This window comes from Pempheris klunzingeri, chromosome 3 (genome assembly GCF_042242105.1).
Source record: "Pempheris klunzingeri isolate RE-2024b chromosome 3, fPemKlu1.hap1, whole genome shotgun sequence".
NCBI classification, from domain to species: domain Eukaryota; kingdom Metazoa; phylum Chordata; class Actinopteri; order Acropomatiformes; family Pempheridae; genus Pempheris; species Pempheris klunzingeri.
This window is the reverse complement of record NC_092014.1, coordinates 29245717-29268628: the sequence shown is the minus strand read 5'-3', so window position 1 is coordinate 29268628 and position 22912 is coordinate 29245717. Positions and strand designations below refer to the sequence as shown.

Here is a 22912-nt window from a genome sequence, read left to right as displayed (position 1 = left end):
GACAATCGGTCTTAATTTCCAGAAAACACAATAAAGTCACCTTTGTACAAAACTCTTTATTTCCACCCTGAACATAGCAGTTTTTTTTTCTCCTGACTGCTTTTGCATGTATTTATAACACATACAAAACATATTTTGAACATGTTTTGAAAATCACGGTGCAAAAAACAGTATGAAATATCAACAATTTTGCCCACATACATGTCCATACGGCCCCAGCTGAGCAGAATTAACTACTATGGTAATATAACCCAGAATGTGATGTCCACACATGTGTACGCCAGGTCTTTAGAGGTTAAATGTGGAGAACAAGCGAATACACCAGGAGACACATTTGAAACTCTGAAAAATAAAATAAATGTTTGCAGAGACTCTTGTGCGACTCTTCCAACATTTCAAAGCTTTTTTTTTATTTTTTATGTTGATCCCCCAGACACACAGCAGTCCTGCACCATGTGTCATATTTTCAGCTTTCCATGGTCTTTACATTTATTCTGTTGTGCTCTCAGAGTGATCAGCCTGTCCCACTCACACCCACCTTCCAGCGCTAGAGAGGGTTTGCACGTAGCTTGTTCTGGATGGGGCGGGACAGCGCACGCCGTTTATTAGAGCCAGCCCATGATGACACACTGGCTGCAACCACTGACTGGTTTTGTCCTTGCAGGGCTTCACTGTCTGACCTGCGTTACCGCCACGCTCCGCTCTCACTAACAGCAACATCGACATGTCACAGTGCAGCAGCTACATTAGCTTGTTTACCATCTCTGGGCTGCACCTACGCCTAATGTGATTTCACATTACCGCCATCACTTGCACACTGTGCAGTTTGGATGATGGCGAGGAGGCGAAACGATAAATAATGTACACGAATTGATGGAAAGGAATGCTACACTTGTCGATGGCTTTGAATAACTTATTACATTCCAATCAATACTGCTGTGCTGTGAGGGGGAATTCACTCTGTTTTCCTTCACACTCTGGGCACACGTAGCTCGCTCTGAAATAAATCACTGCCGGCCACTCGAGGCCCCGCTTCAACTGCCTCATTAGTTCAGATTTAACAAGGGCATCAGTGCTAAATTATTGTTTTCCCTTGCCATTTAGGCCGGATGTCTCACATGAAGTATGATGAGGATGGTGAAACTACCATTTTCCCTCTTTTGCAGTTCCCTTCAAATGCAGAATTATCAGAGGGGCTGCCATGGCACATAAATCCATAACTCACTTCCTCATCCCAGGTCTGCTCTTATAAAATGGAGATGGAAAACTTAAAATGCACTTTACAACGTTCATTATCGAGTGCAGCACAAGGTGCTGGAGAGATTTACTCATATGTCTGACACAGTCCACGGATAACCAATCAGATGGACGGAAATGCTTTTCACAGAACGAGTAAACACAACTGGAGGTGGCTTTTATTGTGAAGCTGTCGCCGGATGTTTTAAGTGAAAGCTACTGGCAACAGCTTGTGTTAGCTGGTGATCCACATTTACACATTTGAATTCATTCGTTTTTTCCAGTTTCAGCGTTTATCAAACCTCCAGTGCACAGAGTCACCAAGACACCAGGGTGCTAGTCAGCGCTGTTAGCGGGATTACAGGTCAGTGACACACACACACACACACACACACACACACACACTTACCTTGCACCAGAGTGTAGAAGGAGTCTATTGATGACAGGTTGGTTGTTATGGAAACGTCCTCATCCCTCCCTGATGTCTCAATGTCCACAGCAACAGCCCCTGACGACATGTCGCCGTGGAGATTGGTCACCACGCCAGTAGGGAAGGTCACATTAGTCAGACGACCCTCGCTGTCATAGCTACAAGGATGGGGGGGTTGGGGGGGCAATAGAGGGACAGTCGTTACCATTACTGTGATGTGCTTTTTAGATACCTGTAACAATACCTGAATCTACATCTCACACACACACACACACACACACACACACACACACACACACACACACACACACACACACACACACACACACAGAGTTTCTGACAGCTAAATGTGTCCGTAGTTAGCAGCTAATCTACTTGTCAGTAATGATCTGTTGGCACACACAGGAGCTGAGAATAAACACAGTGATGCTGCTCACTCGTAGAAGGTGGTCCAGCCTATCTGGATGCTCTTGGTAGCGAGCAAGCCGCTGTTGCCATGGTAACTAAAGAGGACTAGTTCCTGACCCTGAGCCGTGAGAGTCTTCAGACCTCCGTTGGTGCCGATGGTCAGCCAGATGACCTGCGGAGACACAGAGACACACAGGCAGGGTCACATCCGGTCCGGCCTCATGTGGGCCACCGTCTCTGACAGGTGACGCCAGCACACCTGCACCATTCTCACACCTACTCTGGATGATTCCTTCAAACTTTTGGGAGAAGCAACACTGGATTCAAACTGGTCGTAAAAAAGAACCGCTGGTGTTATCATCAGGCCTTCTGATCCTCTAACATGTACCTTAGTGTTTGAACACATAACTGGTGGAACCCATTTACTGCAGCCTGCGCTCACCTGGTTGTCGGGGGCAACCACACGCACGGGCATCCTGTTGGTGTCTCTACGGATACGGAGGGTGTTCCCGCTGCTGTCTGTCACCGCCGTTACGTCGTCCTCATTGCTGAGGGTGACGGAGCACACAACGGAGGGAGGAAAGGACAAAATCAAAATGAGGTTAACTTTGAAAAGAAGGAAAGCAGATGGTTTCTTGCTGAGACTGATTTCGATGGAAGTGTAACTTTTAGTTTTACCACTAGTTACTAATACTATCACTGCTAGTTTTGTTCAAAACAAACATGCGCTCATTCGCTCAGACCTGTAGCTGAAGTTGTATTTGTAGTCTCCAGTGACCAGAGACATGGTGAACTGGTGAGTCCCATTGGCATCAAACACGTAGAGCTCCTGAGAGGCTGGAGAGGCCACTTCATAGGAGCTGGGGCCTGAAGCCAGAGAGCCTACAGACAGACAGGGAGGGAGACAGGCAGATAGTGAGACAGCCTTGTGATTCCTAGCATCATCGTTCACTCTCTGGTGGTGATTTAAGCCATCCAGTCCCGTATCCCTGTTCTCCCTGTGAGCTTGGTGTCCATCACCCTCCTCCATGTGTGTCTGAATTTAGACGCCCCAACATGTGACAACAGAGTCCTGCCTGTCCCCTGTTTTGTCTGCCCCAAACCCAGAGCGGGGGGCCACACTATTAGCATGGCCCCTCTGTGCGGGTGCACTGTATGTACCAGTAGGTGGCTGGTTGCATCGTATGGCTCGAATCCTGATGTTTCCCAGATCGGCCACGTACAGCGTCCCATCTGGAGACACCACCAGAGAGGACGGACAGTTTAGCCTCGCGTCTTTAGCGTAGCCGTCTCCCGTCTGATAGCAGTCACAGTTGGCGTCGTTCTGCAGGACAGCAGCGGGGGGGAGGGGGGGGGGACAGAGACAAGGAGACAGGAAGGAGTTACAGGCAGAGAATAAGATCAGCTGGATAACTCAACCTGACATGTGCTACAGAGAGTGGAGGACAGAGGTGTGTCCCTCCAGACACTGAGTGACTCTACCTGGAGTCACCACACCACAGCACTGTGTGTGTGTGTGTGTGTGTGTGAGGGGGGGGGGATTAGTGACTCTGTGAATTTAGTGGGTTTGCTGAGCTGATGGACAAATCAGCTGTGCCAAGACAAGAGAACTGAGTCTGAACTGAGACATGAGAGGGGAGCCCTTCTCACTCCTCGCTGCTGGCTGATGTGTACGGTATGTGAGGTGGCTCTGGTGTAGTACCTTGCAGTCACAGTCAGATGGCGCTCCAGCTAGATGGGTAATTTCTCCATCAGTTGACACCTAGAGGGATGAAAGTCAGACATGAGAGAAGTGGGGAAACAGAAACCTCAGAGACGCACTAAAACCATCCAGATAAACCGTGTGACTCTTGTGTCTGGATCTGGGTCCAGATCAGACCTGGGACCTTTGCCACAGGTCCTCCCCTTTTCTCTCCCAGTCTTAATAACCACAGGCAGTAAATCACCACCTTCACTAATGTGGACCAACATTCACAGCTGTGTTAACCAGGAAATGACTGTCCATGAGCGTTCAGCGTGTGTCCTCCAGATTACCTGTCGGATGCGATGGATTTTCTTTTCATCCGTCTCTGCGATGTAGAGCACGCCGCTGTAGGACAGGGCGATTGCTGTAGCCCCCTCCAGCATGGTCTGGACCGCTCTCTTCCCAAGAGTGTATTCTATACCAGGCACCTGGCAGTGCATCGGACGACCTGCCACGATACGGACCTGAGCGAGCGCGCACACACACACACACACACACACCATGGTTTTCTTCTGTTACTCAAGAAAAAAGTTGATTTATTAATCAAATGAATCCAAAAAGCAGCTCAAGTAGCAGCCTGTGTTTAGGATGACAGTAAGTGAACGTTGAGCCCTGATGGTACCTGTCTGTTTTCAGTGATCTGCAGCACCACGTTGTTGTCCAGGACGTAGATGGAGTTATCCATGGGATTGATGGCCAGGTCTGTGGGCCACTCCAAACGGACCTGGATGCAGAGATGACAGGAGGGGAGACAGGTTCACTTCACATGCTACTCTGACTCGGTTTCATTCAGCTGTACTCTATTTAGCCATCTGATACTGCCGATTCACACCCTGATATACACTCCTGCGCTGCTGCCATCTGTGACCTCTGAGCTGAGTGAATCAGTGCCCGCGGCCTCATGGTGCTGTTTGGTAAACACAGATGGTTTGGAAATGATGTGCATAAAAACTGAACTTTCCATCATGTCAGGCCTGATCAGAGCAGGACAGAGGTCTGCTGCAGCAGCACACAGAAAATGGGGAGATGGCTTCAGAAGAAGCTGCCACTTTAACACACAGACTAACAGTTCAGTTTCACTGAGAGGGCTGAGTAAAAGTACAGGACGGAAATATCTAATTTTGCACTGAAAACTTGTAAATGTACTGCGCCCATTATTTTCACTGATTAACTATCTGAAGTGTTTTCAGGAAAATGTTTCCACCCATCATATCGGCTGTTTTGTCATGGTTCACACCCTGATGTACCGTCATGGCCCTTTAAGCCAATCTACACGGACTAATGTCACAGCTCATTGGAAAAACTGGCTGCAAAGCCTCTAGAGTAGTGGATCCACATCAGTCTGTGGAGAGACAAACCTGACAATGTGTGGGCGCCTCATGATTTCACAACTGAACTCAAGGCAAGAAACTCTTTGAACTACGCTGCCCACAACACACGCACACTTCCATCACATTACATTGACTCTAACCCTAACCGTAACCACTACTGCCTAAACTCAAACCTAACTCAACCCAAACATTAAAACCAAGTCTGATTCACGCGAGAGGAACTTTTGTCCCTGAAGGGACGGCGAGTCCCCACAATGTGACTGTGTGAACAGATTTATGTCCCGACAACATGAGGAACACATGGTGCACACACACAGTGCCAGAGGTGGCTGTAGCGTCTTAAGCTGCTCTTGGCAGCGTGTTAAGGTGCTCCTGGCAGCCTGTTACCTGTCTTATGTGCATGCTGGTGTCACAGGTCAGAGGTCGGGCAGAGGTCAGGTCATTGCTGCCCAGCACTGTGGAGATGATTCCATTACGATCCACTTTCCTGATCATAGTCCCGTCAACAAAGTAGATCAAACCGTTTCTATCAACTGCAATCCCTGTAGGGACCAGAACACACACACACACACACACACACACACACACACACACAATTCAAAAGACTGGTTATTATTAATGCATCAACTCCAGGACTCAAAGGAGAAAATAAAAGGGAGGTCATTCTCCTGTAGGGGAGTCGGGATGCGGCTGCAGCAGATAATTAAAAAAAGACACATTCAAAAGAAAACACACACTAGAAAATATAGAGCCTGACTGCATTTAAGCACATGAATCTGCTAATGGCAGATGTCAGAGGTGATGCAAAGACACCATAAAGGTGACCAAGCGACTGCTGTGCAAATGAAAATTGATCAAAAACATGTGAATGACTAATAAAGCAGCATTAGGTTGTGAGAACATGTCGCTGTGGTATATGACGTGGCACGTCCATATCCCAGTATGGTGACCCTGCCACGCTTGAATGTTTGGATGGTAATGAGGCCCGCTTTGCTTGCTGAGCTGGTTGAAAGCCCCTAAGTGCAGGAAGTGTTACTGTACTGTGATCTTTTTGTAGAGAAAGCCTGCATGCCCAATCAGATCCAGTCTGTTAAAATGGCACATTGGTCGACTTGATTATATTTTCCCCTCCAGTAGGAGAACAGCATTGTAACTCTGACAGGGCACATGTTGCCGTGGTGTGAGGACATCAGGGGCATCAGGGACTGAGTGATGCGTCCCTGTGGCTCACCGTCATGCTCTCCTCCCCGCTGTTCTCTTCACAGAATCAACACGGTAACCAGATGAGTCATCTCCTCCCAAGCTTATTTCATCTATGGTGCCGCATGTTGGCTTTTGGGGAGTTTCCTTTTAGGGACAGTGATGCTCCGTGCTTCAGCGCACTGTCAGAGTGCTGCTTTTAAAGGGCAGGGACAGAGGTGATCTGATTGTTTGTGACCGGTCCTAGTGACAATATATCATACAGCCTACAGTCAGCGTTGTTCTGCTGGGGACCTCTAGCAGCGCCTGTTTACAGTGTGCACCACGGATTCATGGCAACACCTTGAGACTGGATACTGGGAGATGAAAGAAGTGATGAAAACTCTCTGGACCACGTTCTCCAGGGTGAATGGACGTCAGTGCTCTGAACAATTCAGTGAATGTGAGACAATGCAGCTGTTTAAACTAGCATTGGTTTTATATACTCACACTGGATCCAGCCCCTTTAAGAGACTGACGCACTGACAATATAATGACATAAAGTGAAGGAAAACAGCATCGCTTGTGTTTCTCTGACTAAGAAGTTAAAGGCTGACTTGCGGGTCCATTAAATTCCCTCTGTGCTTTTCTTTGTAACCATGTTTATTGTTGTGGACCTTATTATACTGGGCTGAGCTCTCAAACCATCAGACTGGATGAGTGGAGTCGGTGCACTTTGGTTGGTAAGAAGACATCTGGAAGTTTAACTCACTGACAACTTCAAACAGGCTTCAGTGGCAACCGGCAGCCTGCATGTTTATAGTGTGTGAGTGTGTGTGTGTGTGTGTGCGCACCTTTAGGTCCCAGTAGCTGTGCCTCTGTAGCTTTTCTTCCATCTCCACATCGTGCTTCATCAAACGGTGGACACTGCTCACCTGTACCAGCCACCACCTCTCCATTACCTGAACAAACACACACACACACACACACACTCATAAGACACACACTGATAACATGCTGGCTGCTTTCATCATTATCATCGTGCTGATTTCTTGGAAAAATGAAGTGCATGCTTACTAATGAGGTCACGGGCACCGCTGAGCATCTTGGGACGGTAAATCCGACGCGAGTTAGTGTCTGACACGTACAGCTGCCCTGTTACCGGGTCGGTGGCTAGGTAGTAACGGTGAGCAGGATTGTTGCTGTGGGGGGCAGTGGTGGGCAAAAAGGGATGGGGGGGGGGTAACAAACGAGGAGAAAGAGAAATAAGAAAGAATTAGTTTAGTTGTGCTGTGTCTTTCACAATGTCTCTCATATCAGTGAACACAGACACTACGATCACCCATGTGTCATCCACAGTTCACCGACTAGAACCTCACTACATGATTAAAGTTACCAACATTTACAGACACCAGCTGCCTTTTAAAACCGACTTCAGTGGGTTAAAAGCTTTCAACAAAAGCTCTGTCACCAACAGAGCAGATTTACTATTCGGGCCCAGCGTCATTATGATGTGGAAATGAAGGACTTTGTCGAGCTGGTGATAATGAAGAAGTAATGAATAAAAGCACGGCTAACGGAGTGAAAACCAAAAAAAAACGGGTGTTAATTTAGTGCCGGTGCAGTGTCGGGTGGTTGGTGTGTGTGTGTGTGTGTGTGTGTGTGTGTGTAAGACAGAGAGGAAATGAGAGGCGGACAGTGTGAGAGTGTGTGTTACAGTGTCTGTGTATGTATGTTTTAAATGATTTTGTCTAGAATTAAGTTAAGCTGTCATATTATATTATATATCATATTATATATAAGTGAGAAAGTATGCAAAAGTATCTTCCTGACGTGTGTGTGTGTGTGTGTGTGTGTGTGTGTGTGAGACTATTGACAGGAGGTTCATCTTTCTATCAGACTGAACTGAGCTACGTGGCCCATCACTTGTCTGAGACACACTCTTAATGATGGCTGCCACACTGTCATGTCAAATCCATCACACACACACACACACACACACGGGCATGGATATATACATGTGCACTGGCTTCTGGCCATGAGTGTCAGCGGTTGGTGATATCAGCAGATGATCACAGGCTGTTAATTAAGACAGTTAAAAATAGACAGACTGTGTGTGTGTGTGTGTGACACAGACACCCTGTGTTTGTCTGTCCGAATGAGGCCCAGACATGCTGATATGTTTGTACTTTTGTTTTCACTGAACCTTTATTTAGGCTGAGAAATATATCTGGACAGAGTCTGGACGGGCAGCACCAGGGACAGAACCTCTGGTATCAGACTGACTTCACACCAGAGAAACACGTCAGTGTAAGGAGGAAGAACTTCATCGAACCCTGTGAATCACATGACCTGCTGTCCTGGTGTGGAGGCAGTGTGTGTTTCCACCCGCCTGTAGGACAGTCCTGCTAGTTCAACACAATGATGATGACCTCCTGATGACTGAGCCTCCCACTTCTCACATCTTCATCCCTTGAGTTGAAACTTTTCATGAGGTTCAGTTTTATTGTTCCCACAATATGGATGCTGATTTGATGACAAAGCCTATTTAAGACATGTCTCAGTGTGTGTGTGTGTGTGTGTGTGTGTGTGTGTGCAGTGCAGGAACACACAGCCTGACAGGATGGCACTTGATCATCTAAACATGCCAGGACACATTAAAAGATGTGACTAAACAGGAAAGAGAGAGAGAGAGAGAGGGAAGAGTGGCGGCATCAGAAACACAAGAGGAGGACAAAAGAGGGAAATGCAGAAGTAGTCAGGAGTGATGGAGGGGCGATGATTGGATGGGGAGAGGATGAAGAGACGAGAGGAAGACAGGAGGCACTCAATGAGAGAAGGGATGAGGAATAAGGAAGGAAATAAATGGAGAGGCAAGGAAGGAAGGGCAGTATGTCTGTAAGAGGAGAGAAAAGGAAAGAACTCAAGCAGAAGAGGAGCGAGTGAAACACTAAGAGCAACTGAAATAACGCAGAGTGAAGGTGGTGTAAATTAGACAGCAAGAAGCAAAGGCAGAGGCTGGAAAACAGCTCAGTGACCCGACTAGTTGTTGTGTCTTGCCAGTGGCGACGAAGCTCCAGGTACGGTGCTGCTCTATATGTGGATATAAACAAGAATTCTGACTGGGTGAAGTAAGACGGAGGAGTAAATCCTAACGCATCAGTCTAAATCACAATGTGGACATAGGATTTACCCAAACAATACATTTAATAGTGGAAAGATGTGCACGGGACATGGTGAGCAAATGTTTTCAGCCTCGTTGGACAACAGATTTTGGGTCCTTTGCATGAGGAGACAGAGCCATGTGGGGCTGTGGCTGCGACAACACGAACATGTCGAACATCAAGTGTAACTTGGAAGCAAGGCATGAGAAGAGACGTTTCTGATGAAGCTGAGTCCGCGAGGAGGACGAGCCCATGGGCTGCTGAATAAGGACGCTGTCATATCCAGGATCCAGACTGGCTTCTGTCTGGTGAGGGCAGCTTTACTGAAATGGTGGAAAATGTCACCGTTTTCCAGACCATTGGGTGTAACTGTGGATGAAAGTGTGGACGGCAGTGACCCACGTCTGCTGATTGTTGGAAGATAAAGGAAGAGAAAAGAGGAACGTTGCTGCTCGTGGCCCATGCACCTCTAAAGGAGACCACATTGTAAGTGCTTTTACCGCAGCATTTGACTTTAACCCTTCACAGTCTGGGGTAAAACAGCGTTTTTTACTACTTTCCATTTTCCCTTTGTGTTTCCCATTCAAACTGCTTAGCTTGCCTTTCTTTGTGTCTTTCTCTTCTTCTTTGGATCTTTGGAGGAGTGGGGGTCTGCGCGGACACCTCCTCTCGTTCGTCTTCACGTGCAGCATCCACTTCATCCTCTGAAAGGAGTCTTCCTCAGAATCAGAACCTTCTTCCCCAGATTCAGCATCTTCTAACTCGTAGAAGAGCTGTAGTGCGGCTCTTCATAACTTTAGTCTTAATAGGCCGATCGACAAAATTCAAACACTTGTAAAAAGTTTGAAGTGTCCGCTTTCCAACAGTCTTTGAATGGAGCACCTGTGTGCTTGTGTCACAGCTTTACGTTTTCAAACGTGCGACATGTGACTTTGACGCCGTGTGGCGGTCCTAGACTCCGAAGGGTTAAAGGAGTCAGCATCAAGAAAATAACAGCCACAACCACAGACGGAGACCTGCTCATGTTTGGGAAGCAAAGGGGGGTTTTTGACAATACTTGATAAATCCCATCAGTCACCCTCTCATGACGTCTGACTGTATCGTTCACCAGGAGAACTTGTGTGCGTTGCTCACTCAGCACCAGTTCAGATCTTACCTGGAGGGGACGGACAGTGCTTACACACATTTGCCCATTAGAGGCCTCAGAGGTTTAGGAGAGATTTGTGGAGTGCATTGATGTGATCAAAGCCTTTTTCTGATTGAAAAGGAGCTGAACTAGTCTGAGCTGGAGGATGAGAAATGGCCGACCAACATCACAGGACATCTCAACGCATCTCAACACGCTCAACCTGCAGCTGCCCGGCGCGGGTCAAACCGCGCTCGCTCTGTCTGATGCATGAAAAGCATTTCTGGTCTTCTCCCCTGATTATTCAAACGGGAACCTTTCACCACTTCAGACACCAGTGGGAGACGTCAACACTCAAACCTGTCAGCTTGGAGGCCTTCAAAGAAGAATTCTCCAGCAGAGGTCATGATTTTCAGCAGTACAGGCCGATGTTTTCTGGGTTTATCCACCCGGATCAGATCCTCGCCGTGGACCGAACGGGATCACCGGACACGTCTGCACATTTAACAACTGCAGCGTTTGGATTCGTCTCTGCATTGGGATCATGTGTGAACAGATGTTCTCACACCTCAACACCGTGCTGAATCTGTCTGGTGGTCGGCTGACAACGGACCGTTCTGAGGCAGGCGTGCAGCTTAAAGTATCAACTTGTAGAGCAGACTGGTGCAACTGAGCAGTGAAAGGAAGGGACTCGCACTAATTAGCAGCCTACAGAGCTTAACAAATGTATCAGACCACCACCCAGTGTGAGGTGTTTGTCTCCCCAGCCCTAAATTAACAGTATTGCTGATCACCAAAATATCTTTTTAGTTCCTGTGATGGTTAACCCACCAGTATGTGCAGCTCTTTAATCAGAAGGATGGATTTGAAATGATGTAAAAGGAATCTGGAGTAGAGGAACTGATGGACTGGACAAGTCAAAGTCCAGACTTGAATCCTATCGAACAGATCTGGGATTTATTGGATTAAAAAATAGATCACACACAAATTTAATCCAAAGCAAGTCTGTGGGAACAGCTGGGAACTATTTGGAGCTCAATAACAAAAGAGACGGTGGAAAAGTCCATGAAAACAATCAGGGCCAAAGGAGGTCAAACTAAATATGAAGATTTTTGGTTAAATGTGTGAATAAGGACTATTTAGTTGTTCCAGTTTGTTATTTGCCTAATAAATAATAATACAATGTTTAATTTGAAACAAGTTTTTGACAGATTTCTAAAATATTTGTGTTTTCTGGTTTTTATGACAGCTGGTCTGATAAATGTGTTAAGCTCTGTACGTGGCAGCACGGTCCTGTATGTGTGGAGCAGTAATTAAGAGACGGGATGCTGCACAAATCTACAGCTCTATCATTAACATTATAGGTCCAACTTTCAGTAATAATGTAACTATCAGTGCATGAAGCGAAAAATGAATGACACATGACAACAAACAGCACAGGCACTCCAGGTGTCTTCATCACTCATGCCACTGTGGGAAATGACGCCTGCCTTGGAGGACGTATTCAGAGCCTTTAATTAAGACAACGTATGGAAACGTTCGTCAAAAAGCTGTATTTTACTTAAAGCAACATGCAGTCTGGTGCCCCACTGCACAGCCCCATGCTTGAGTTTAGTTGGTTTAGTTCATTGTGTTGGTTTTCTGCCTCATTTCCAGCCACAACTGGAAGAAAAGTTCCCTGCTGTCACCCACTTGGCACCAAACGGCAGACGGACAAGGTAGCAGCTCGCTACTTTAAATACTGCAGTAATTTACATCTATAATGTGGTGTGATTCAGTGTTTCAAAAAAAACTTATGACATCTTCTGAATGTACAATCTTAATCTGCATATTCAGTAGTGGAGTAGAAGTGTATGTATGTCAGTGGAGTACTTCCCACGACCTGGATCAGTGTATTTATGTTATGTATAATTCATGTTTAAGTCAAACGCACCATGCTTAGAAATATTTTGCTGCTGGCTAAAAGTATTGATGAGTTTTTTTTATGATTTAATTGTGTGTGCACTCTCACAACTATGAATCACCTTGAATAGATGTGAAAAGGACAGTGAGGATGGGGTGGGGAGGGAGGGGGATCGGGGTGGTAAAGAGAGATTGAAATATAAAGCAGAGAGACATAAGGAAGACCAGTAGCCATGGTGAACAGCCACCCCCCCCACCCCACATCTCTCCTTGCTAGGGGCTGCTGCTAAAGTGATGACTGTGCCCTTCATCTGAGCTGACAACCGAAGAGTAGGCTCCATTTCGTGTGAGCACTTGTCAAGACGAGAGAGGGAAAGAGAATGAGACAAAAGAGAGGGAGACAAAAAAGAAACTGGCACAAAAACTTGATCCTTATTTTGATGGTAGCACACATCAAGGATACTTTTTCCTCAACTCTTGGCTTCTCTCTGCCTCATTCTGCCCCCTTTGAGAGTCATTTCGCAACATTACTGGTTAGTTAGTGAATTTTTCACCAATTAATTTCACCAATTACTGTGACCATGACAGACATGATGGCCAAAACAAGCAAAATCAGACCCTAGTTGTTGTGGAGCAGGACATCCTTTCAGCTACGTTTCTAGCCGGTGTGAAAGCTGTTTGTCTGGTTGTCATCATCTGTTTGTGTGACCTATTTGACACTTTCCTCTTCTCGCCATGATGCAAGTCTGCAGCTTTGAAGCATTACTCGACTACAGGAAGGAATTAAGTATGCAAATTTTGCTTGCTAACAGCTGGATCCACCTCACTGTCTCCTTGATTCTCTGCGACCTTGGGCTGTGGATGTTTGGATTCTCCGGTCTGAAAGCAGCCAGGAATCAGCAACACTGATTATTTTCATGGAAAAGGAGGAGAGAGGGACGGAAGAAGTGTGCAGACTACAGTCTGGTGCATAAGCAGCATAAATTAACGGCAAAATTAAAAGAAGGTTAGTGGTTGAAAAGGATTAGTCACTCTTACCTATGTCTGAAATCTTTGTTTCTTTAATAGTGCAAGCAAAGGAAAGAAAAGAGAAGAAACCAGAGTTAGTGGACAGATTGGTCTCTGATAGGTCGACAAAATGTACTGGAAAACAAAGAAGGAACAGTTAGAAATTCAGAATTTGATTAATGCTTCACAGACGTCAGTAAGAAAAAGATTTGAGATGGCTGTTAGATAAGGAGAAATGAGCACTCGAGCGTGGGCCAGCATTTCTCTACATTCAGAGCACTAATCCAGACTTTTGCTTCTGAATGAGAGAGAGTGCTCTCATATCTTTCACTATTCTGGCCAAAGAATAAATACTTTAAAATGTTAATTACTGTAGTGGAAAAGTATCCAGTGTGACCATGCGTCTACCCTCATCGTCCTTTATGTTTCAAGCACTGCTTCAAAGTCCTCCATGACCAATGATGTGAAGCAGTTGAGTGCAGGAAGAGAAGATGCCCAGAAAAGCTGAGGCACAGAAAGGAATTTGGATGCTCTGTTTTAATTAAGTCAATCAGTTCATTTCCACAAATGTTGTGGCTTGAGGGTTTAAATCCCCGATCTGGTCACAGCAGAGGCAACAGAAGAAGCCTCACCCCCTTCCCTCCCTCCCTCCCTCCCTCCCTCCTTCCCCTCTCACCTCAGCTCCATGACACTGGTAACATTCCCAGAGGGGAAGATCCTCCTGATGTAGTTGAAGTCTCCAACAAAGATGCTGCCTTCTGCTCCACAGGCCAGAGCCAGGGGGGCCAGCAGCTTGTTGCCCTCCGCCTGCCCATTGCAGCTGGGGCAGGAGATGCTGCGGCGACGTCCATTTCCTGGGAGGAGATGTTGAAGTCTGTTTTTACTGACTGCAACAGTTGATTCAGACTCACCAATACAGGAGATCATTCTGTGTTATTATTGTTTTCAGGCCAGGCTGTGGAAACACTGCTGTGGAGCTTAGCATCTATTTGACAGTCCACCATCACAAGGACCCAGGTTTCAATTAGCAGTCAAGCAGTCGTACTGGGTGCCATTCACATCTGGACCACTGCCGGTACCTAGAATTTGGTACCGGTACCCAACAGTACCTTTATTCAGCACTAAAAATACGTTCATACTTCTCAGTTTCAACATTGTTATTTACTTACAGCATATTGTTATCGATTTCAAACATTTTACACACCACACAAAGCCAGTGTTTTGCGTCCAGTGTAACCACACTTGTGTCCCCTTTGAGCTCACCATCATCCCGGCTGCGTTGGACACAGTCTGGCTCTCTCCCTCTCTAACTTGTACTCTGGGATACTCTCTCGCCCTGATGCTCTCAGCTACTGAAATTCAGTAGCGATTGATTTAACATCAGTTGGTGCTAATTGATGTGGTGCTTTGCAGTACTAATGTAATTCAGTACCCAACCGTGTCAAAGATGGACCAGAAACAAGAACAGTAGCTCAAACACAACCAAACGGTCAGAAATTAATTAATTTTACTTAAATACATTATAAGATCTAATGATGAAAAGCATTTTTCTCTCTAGTTAAAAGTGGAAACAGACTTTCACTGGTCAAAGACTCTAATCTCGTTTGTTTTTCACAAATGTTCGTATAGTATTGTAGTAAACCCCAGAAGGTGCTTGTTTCTCGGTTCCATGAGATTCTGTGGCGCTCACACTTAAATCACTGGAGCAAGTCAATCACTATTACTAACCATCACTCAATGGCAAAATCAACACTGATCAGCAATTAGCAGGCGTTAGAAGCTCAACCCAGTACTTACCCATGATGCTGCTGATTACAGGGGGCTGCTGGGAAATGAAAATATTCTCTCCGTTGCCCTTGTACAGTATACCTGATGGAGAGAAAGGCAACAGTGAAAATGAAGCCTGACTGACTGTATTTTGCATTAACGTCTGTGTTATGACTGAGAGGGCTAAAGGAGAGGTTTTAATACAGCTGTCATTCCAAAATGAACGGAGATATGGCAGAGAAATAATTAAAACCCAGGTCTGGACCTGTCCTTTGGGTTCCCAATGATGTGATCTTTACTTGTTGGACTGTGTATATTGCACATTTGAAAGTGAGGGTGTTGCTATGAGGGTGGCAGATCCAAGTTTGACCTGACCTCACCTATAAGCTTCACTTCTCACATAACAAATAGGTAAAAACAGAATTCAGGGTGCACACACATCAGCAAACTGAAGCTGTGCCAGCCCCGCCCCTTTATATGACACACTCCGCCACAGTTTTGGGGGTGAGTGTTAAATGGTCTTGTATTTTGTATTTTCCTTTCTAGTCATTAAAAAGAGCACTTTTCCAACCTTAATCACTCGCTCAGGAGGAATCTATTCTTTCACACACATTTGCACAGCTGGAGCAAGTTGGGGTTCAATGTCTTGCCCAGCGACATGCTGACAAGAGTCAAGCAGGGGATCGAACGGCCGACCGTCCAATTGATGGACAACCCACTCTACCTCTGAGCCAAGTGGTGCTGTTGAAAACATTGTTGAATCGTCCTCTCTCTAATTAAAGAGTTTGGTCTAGACCTGCTCTTTATGGAAAGAGTCTTGAGATAACGCTGTTATGAACTGCCGCTATATGAATAAAAATTGATCGATGGATTGATTGATTTTTCATTTGACGATGAAATGAATTGATCAGAAATGAAGTACAACAGTGTTTAGAACAGCACCCTCATCCCCAGCACTGGGCAGGGCAGGTGGGAACTATCACATTAAACCAAAACCTCAAATTGAGGGAATTCACTGGTCTGTTTCAGGATGTTGATGAGGAAGAAAGTGGATGTTTGTGTGCGCATGTGCATGAATCTGCCCCCCCACCAGGTGTCTCAGGCCTCTAGCCAGCCCCTTTCAGCACCACACACACCGTGTGTATGTGTGGATGCTGCATGTGTTCAGCCTGCACGCATGTTTGTGTAGAAATATAGTTTCACTGTCTTTCCCTCTCACTACGGGGGTTCATACAGCATGTAACATTAAAGGGATGCTGCTGCTGGTTCTGTGTCACTTCTATTTATTCACCTATTCATCTACTTTATGTATCTTCTGTTGACAACTTACTAAAGGTAAAGCAGCAGTCGGTAGGTTTGAGAAGAGTTCGGATTTGGCCTCAGAATTTGAAAGAGTTCATCCCCCTCCCTCTCCGCTGTGCTTCAGTTCTGCCTCCAAAGCCCCTCCCCACAGAGGAGGCTGTCATTTACACGCTAACCGCTTCAACTGAGGGAGCCAGGTATCCAGTGGCGTCCATGATGGCGTCCGCAACAGTACACAGCGGTAACACTGCAGATGGCGAGCAGGCTGCGGAGCTCCAGGCAGCAGGGAGGGGCCCTGCAGAGGCCCACTACTTGCTGGTGATCTCCCTGCTGTTCTCCTGAAGTTTCAGTCCCCTCCCACCCCCTTCATGACCCAAAATGGGTCACAGGTCTGTCATTTCAGAAATGCAGAGGAAAGACCTCACTAATGAGAGCTGAAAATGAACAAACTGGGCAGACACCTCCAAGAAATGTGCCCTCGGTATCGGGGCAAGTCAGAGAGGAGATGTTGAGGAGACAGTGCTCTGGCTGAAGGACGCAGGAGGAGGGTAAGAGATGGAGAGGTGAGAGAGAGGTGAGATTTGAACATATTTGTTCATTTCAAAGTGCTGCAAAACTGTATGTTCATATTTTATGAGGTGCTGAGAAACTTAAAATTACACTCAGCATATCTGGTTACTGCTGTGATGTACTTTATATATACTTTATATAGCTGGCACAGTGAGTGGATCGCCTCACTGCTTCTATGGCCTCATTTTCCACTGCGACCATATACTGCAAGTTTGTTATGAGGTGGTGAGAGACTTGTACACTTGTGCACTTGTGCACCAGATTTCTCTGTTGGGGACCCTCTGCTCTAGTACAATGGTTATCCAGGTGTTGTCTGTGCACTGGTTCATACCTGCTGTTTTAATACCTGCTGTGCTGTTGGTAGATGATCACATGAGAACACAGAGCACTTTTGTTTGCCTATTATATGTTAAACTACTATATATTGGAACGCTTAATAATTAACTAATAATGCATAAAGATTCAAATGATCTTTTGTGTGTGTGTGTGTGATTAGAGCAGTGCACTCAGTGTGTGTGTGTGTGTGTGTGTGTGTGTCGTGAGCTCTGTGGAATTATTTTGATCTGATCTGAAAGATAATTTTAGGAGGTAAAGACACACACACATGTCTCTGCTGACAAACACACACACACACACACACACACAGAGTGCAGATATACAAGTTAAGTTGACACCTTTAAGAGTGTGTGTGTGTGTGTGTGTGTGTGTGTGTGTGTGTGTGGGGGGGGTGACTTGTGAAGGCGTTAATGTGAATGAGTGATGAGAAGATGAACAGAGGAGAGAGAGGGATGCACTTGTTCTTCAAAGTGAGACATCAAAGAGGAACCTCCTGTGGCGAGCTGAATTATTAAAACTCTGTTGCCATCTTGGAAACCGGCCTGCATTACGTCTGTCTGCCTGCCTGCCTGTCTGTCTGTCTGCCTGTCTGTCTGTCTGCGTACCCATACAAATATATCCAAATATAGTGAGTTGTAGCTGCCGTCTGTGCTTCAGTCTTGTATTAACTAAGCAGCTGTGTGGTCCACTCCTCACCGCACTGTGTGTGTGTGTGTGTGTGTGTGTGTGTGTGTGTGGATGTGGACAAGTCACAGTGTGCATGTTTACCACGGAGTCTCATCATGCTCAGCACCACCCAAATCTATAAATCTGTTTTCTTGCTGGACTGCATGACCATAAAAATGTTGGCCATGCTGTAGTTGTGGCGCCCCTCCCTCTCTGTGGAGGTTGTCCTCGGCAGGCTGATGTGCTGATCCAGTTCACCTGAGCCTCTCAGGCCATAAACGCTGACATTCACATCCACTTTAAAGAAGAATGTGTGGCGGTGAGAACGTAAACAGTGTTTGTGTTTTTATCACATTTTTAGTTTGTTCATTCTACAAAAATACCCCTGAAATATGGCCAGAAAATGTGACTCTTGGTTGAGGAGTAAAAGTTGGTGTACCGCTAAAAGCGAAATGTTTACGAAGTGCGACGGGAAAAGACTTAATGAAGCGTGATGTACATTAGGTATACGACCTAAGCGTCAGTCAAAGCTCCATCCCACTGAGCAGACAGAACTATGAGCAGAGGAAAAGCGGAGGCCTGAGTGGAGCCACAGGACAGCTGGAACGCTCCTCAAATAGACACATGAGAACAGAGCACAAAGGCCATTTTTCCACATGCTTTCCTACTGTTAGAGTGGACGGCTGCCTTTTTAATCATGTCTTCTCACTGTGCCCGCTGCTTCTCCACTGGTCTAATGGCACCCAGCTGGAGTTTCTCTCTACCAATCCACTCTTGATATTCACAGAGTCATAGTGGATCGTGGATGAAACGCACATTCATTTGCATTTTTTTTTTTGCTGTTTTTCTCTGAGTTTGGTTTGAATTTGAGCGACATTTGGACAAAAAAACTGGAAAGCAAGGCGCCTGTCAGCAGGCTTTCAGACCCACTGTTTGGAAGAGTCAAGGCACAAAGACTTTTCCTTAGATGTGGTTGGGCATCGTCAACATCTTAGCATGGATTAATACAACAGGACATGTTTGAAACATCAGCCTGTCGTCGGCCTGTCCTGTGTGGCGTGGTGTCTGTGGTGTCTGTGGTGTCTGTGGTGTCTGTGGTGTCTGTGCTGTCTGTGGTGTCTGTGCTGTTTCACAGGCTTTTCTGACTGGAAGCCAGTCTTATTTTTCAGCTTTTCATACTAAACACAGTGAATAAGTTCTTCAGACCCAGCATGGTATAATGCTATGGGTCCTTAAATCCCATATCAGTCGGTTCCCTTCCCTCTCTCTCTGTATCCCTCTCCTTCTCCCTGTCCTCCTCTCCCTCTCTCCCTCTTTCATCTCTCCCTCCATTAGTGGGTGTTGATTGATCAACAGAGGCCGAGCCAGCAGGGGTCCATCCCTGCTGTGCTGCAGTCTACACGGGCAACCAACTACTTGCCTGACTGGAATAAAGTGTGTGTGTGTGTGTGTGGTGATGAGAGAGAGGGAGAGAGGGGGAGAGGGGGAGAGAGAGATCCGGAGCACAAAGTAGTGTGGAAACAGTGAGGAACATTGAATTCTCCTGCTGTGTTAAAAGAGATGGCAGTGAGGCTTTCTCACGGCTCTCTATGTGTGAGTGTGTGTGTGACTGTGTGTGTGTGTGTGTGTATAAATGAGTACATTTGACCTTGAATTCCAAACTCTACATCTGAAAAGCTGGACTCATTCTTACCTCATCCACTGAAGGCCCTGACACACCATCAGGCTCAGACTGATAAAACACATCTTCAGTTAAGTTTCACTTGAACTCACTGTACTCATCATCCAAAGAACACGGCAAGCCGAGCGCTTTCACATCACCTTAGCTGAACTATCATATGCTTACAATAAAGAACTGAGAGTCTGTGTTTTCAGCCCATGGCTCTGTGCTTGTGAAGTAAAATGTGGAGGAGAAAAGTGATTGTTCACCAGACAGCTCTCCGTCACTGAATGCTTCTGCTGCTGAATAACAAGCTGACTCGGCGGGAGCCACGCTCATAAGAGGAGACAAGAGCTCTGAATTCTTCAGGTCATGGTCAGCCAAACACAGCCTCACAGGGTAGGAGTAAGAGCTACGTGCTGCCTCACACACACACACACACACACACACACACACACACACTCCTCCACACACACACACACACACACACACACACACACACACACACACACACACAGGCACTCCTACAGGTATGATAACCACGACGTTACTCTGAGAGGATCGATCTAATTGATCGCAGGGTCTGAGTCATACACACTACATAACACGCAGTCAACATAATAATCCACACACACGCACACAGCATGGATGGTGTATGAAGCACGATCAGCTCCGACAGTAGGTCGTCTGCACTGGATATCAGTGTGAAGAACGACCTTCAGCCAATCAGTGGAAGACACTGCTTCAACAGTCAACTAGATGGTTCCAAGGATGAACGTACTAATGCACACTGTTCAGGAGTGAGCATGACTTCTCTGTCTCTGCTGACCACAGAGGAAAGCTTCTTCTTTTATGTACTGGGATTGAATGTATCTGGAGATTTAATGTGAACTTTCTGTTGTCCTGAAGAGTTGAAGGAATCACATGGGGGTACCCCCAGGTGGTGTCCCTGTCCCCTGTTAGTTCATTTACTGGGACAGCATCACATTACTGTGGTACCTACGTTACTCAGCTTCCTCCTCTCGTATTCTGGTGACTGGTGATGACGTCACCCATTCACTTACAAAAACAGACTTCATCAGTTTCAGGAACAAAGATTTGCCAGACGGCCAATCGTGGAGGAAAAAGTTTTAGATTTGAATATGAAGACAAAATCTTCTGTCTGAGTCAGGTTACCTCGGCGGTCTGCTCCTGCCAGGTGCACAAATACTGAATACAGTTAATGGGAGACCTGCAGATTACCTTCAGGTTACTTTAAAAGACTTTTTTATTTTGCATTTACTTGACTGATTAGATGTTAGGAGGGATTCATTCTTATAATCAATTCTTAAATATTATTTTACTTATTGTCTTTGTTCAGTGTAGTCATTCACAACCTTTTTTTTTCTAGGTTTGGCATTTGTGTCATGATGATGGTCGGAAAAAATATAAGGCTGTAAAGTTGTTTAAAGTTCAGTAATTCCATGGCGTGAAGAAGAAGAAAGCCTTTCTGTTGCTCCGTGGAGCAGCAGCCTAAAGCTCCTGCCGGCGGCTGAGCTGCTTAGTGAACAGAGGCAGCGCTTCAGCTCACACACTCACACTCATCACTCTCTGCACACACTGGTGTGTGGGAGCACAGACAAACAAGGGCTTCAAAAACACACAAGTACACCTACATGGCCATCACACACACACACACACACACACACACACACACACACACACACACACACACTGGAAAGCATCCCCATAATGCAGCCACGAGGAGGCAGATCAACGTCAACGTTCGCCCCCTGAACACTCATCCTCTCTCTCTTTCATCCGGTCTTATCTGAGCTGTTCAGCAGTGCCCGCTACTCACACTCTTAGATCACACCACCTGGCACACACACACACACACACACACACACACACACACACACTGTCTTTTCCTCCCTCCCTCACGTTCCTCTCTTCATGTAGTTTTTGTTTTCCTAACAAACCCACATCAGATCCTGACGGTTGGTCCTGATCCGGCCTGAACGGGCTCTGGGCCCTCTGAGGGAGACACCAGCAGCCGCGTCGTGTGTCCATGTCAACCAAGCAGCCATAGCTTCTGGAGGAGGCGAGGAGCTCAGAATGAGAGGGTGGCATTAGCACGGTCTCCTGTAACTATGTGTGAGTGGTCAGGAGGAGCAGGAGGAGGAGGAGGAGGAGGAGGAAGGCCATGTGTGTGCGTCAGTGCTGTAGACGTGACAATGTAAAGTGCTGCTCGTGTGTCATGTGCTCTCCACACAGCACTGAACATGGCGGCTGTCTGACAAGCGTGCTGGCCGCCCCTCTGGGACCTGCTGCTTTAAACACAAGATGCTGGACGGCCTTACAGCCGCATCACTGCCAGCTTCATGTCCAGATAAACATGAAGAGTAAAGTCCCATTTGAATATGAGACTCTCAGTAAACAGCAATGTGGCTGGTCTGTGCTGCTAAAACTGAAACGACTGAAGAGAGACTCACTGTACAGACAAGCCGTTTCCAAATCCACCACATCGTCCAGTGCACATCATTAGTGGAGCTACAAGACAAGCTCCCAAGACAACACTGCACAAGTGTTTGATGCTCTCCCTCACACACACACACACACACACACACACACACACACACACACACACACACATTATTCTCTGTCCATACACTGTGTTTTACTCTCAGAAGGACAAAAGCACGTTCTGCATCACACTCCTGTCCCTCCAAGAAACAAAATCACACCCACAGAGACCTGCAGCATTAAAACAGAAAATCACAAATCACACATGCATTTTAAATGCACACACACACACACACACACACACACACATACACACACATACACATACACATACACTGAATCGGGTGACAAGGTGTTGAAAGCCCAAGAGGACTGCAGGGAGAGAGGGATGAATATCAATGTGATGGATGGGGTGACAGATAGAGGACAGCAAGGAAGGGAGGGAGATGAGGGAGGGGGGGGGGGCGTTATAAAGTCAAAGTGCCTTTAAAGCGGCAAGATGCATTCTTTAAATATGTATCTATTCTAATAGGGAGCCGTTGTTGAGAGGTGGGCTATCAGAATGGAAATGAATCTCC

General features: G+C 46.3%; 1 protein-coding gene across 1 annotated transcript in view; it reads right to left on the bottom strand.

The window, feature by feature from the left end:
* Positions 1–22912, bottom strand: part of LOC139225662 (teneurin-3) — a 161392-nt gene that overhangs the window by 22243 nt on the left and 116237 nt on the right. Inside the window, exons 23-35 of the mRNA XM_070856476.1 lie at positions 15326–15397; positions 14205–14382; positions 7406–7530; positions 7183–7290; positions 5537–5691; positions 4441–4542; positions 4109–4282; positions 3777–3836; positions 3236–3398; positions 2818–2956; positions 2517–2622; positions 2104–2246; positions 1646–1824 (exon numbers count right to left, since the gene is read on the bottom strand). Of these exons, the coding sequence (XP_070712577.1) occupies positions 1646–1824; positions 2104–2246; positions 2517–2622; positions 2818–2956; positions 3236–3398; positions 3777–3836; positions 4109–4282; positions 4441–4542; positions 5537–5691; positions 7183–7290; positions 7406–7530; positions 14205–14382; positions 15326–15397 (1704 nt within the window). The remainder of the gene's footprint in view (positions 1–1645; positions 1825–2103; positions 2247–2516; positions 2623–2817; positions 2957–3235; positions 3399–3776; positions 3837–4108; positions 4283–4440; positions 4543–5536; positions 5692–7182; positions 7291–7405; positions 7531–14204; positions 14383–15325; positions 15398–22912) is intronic.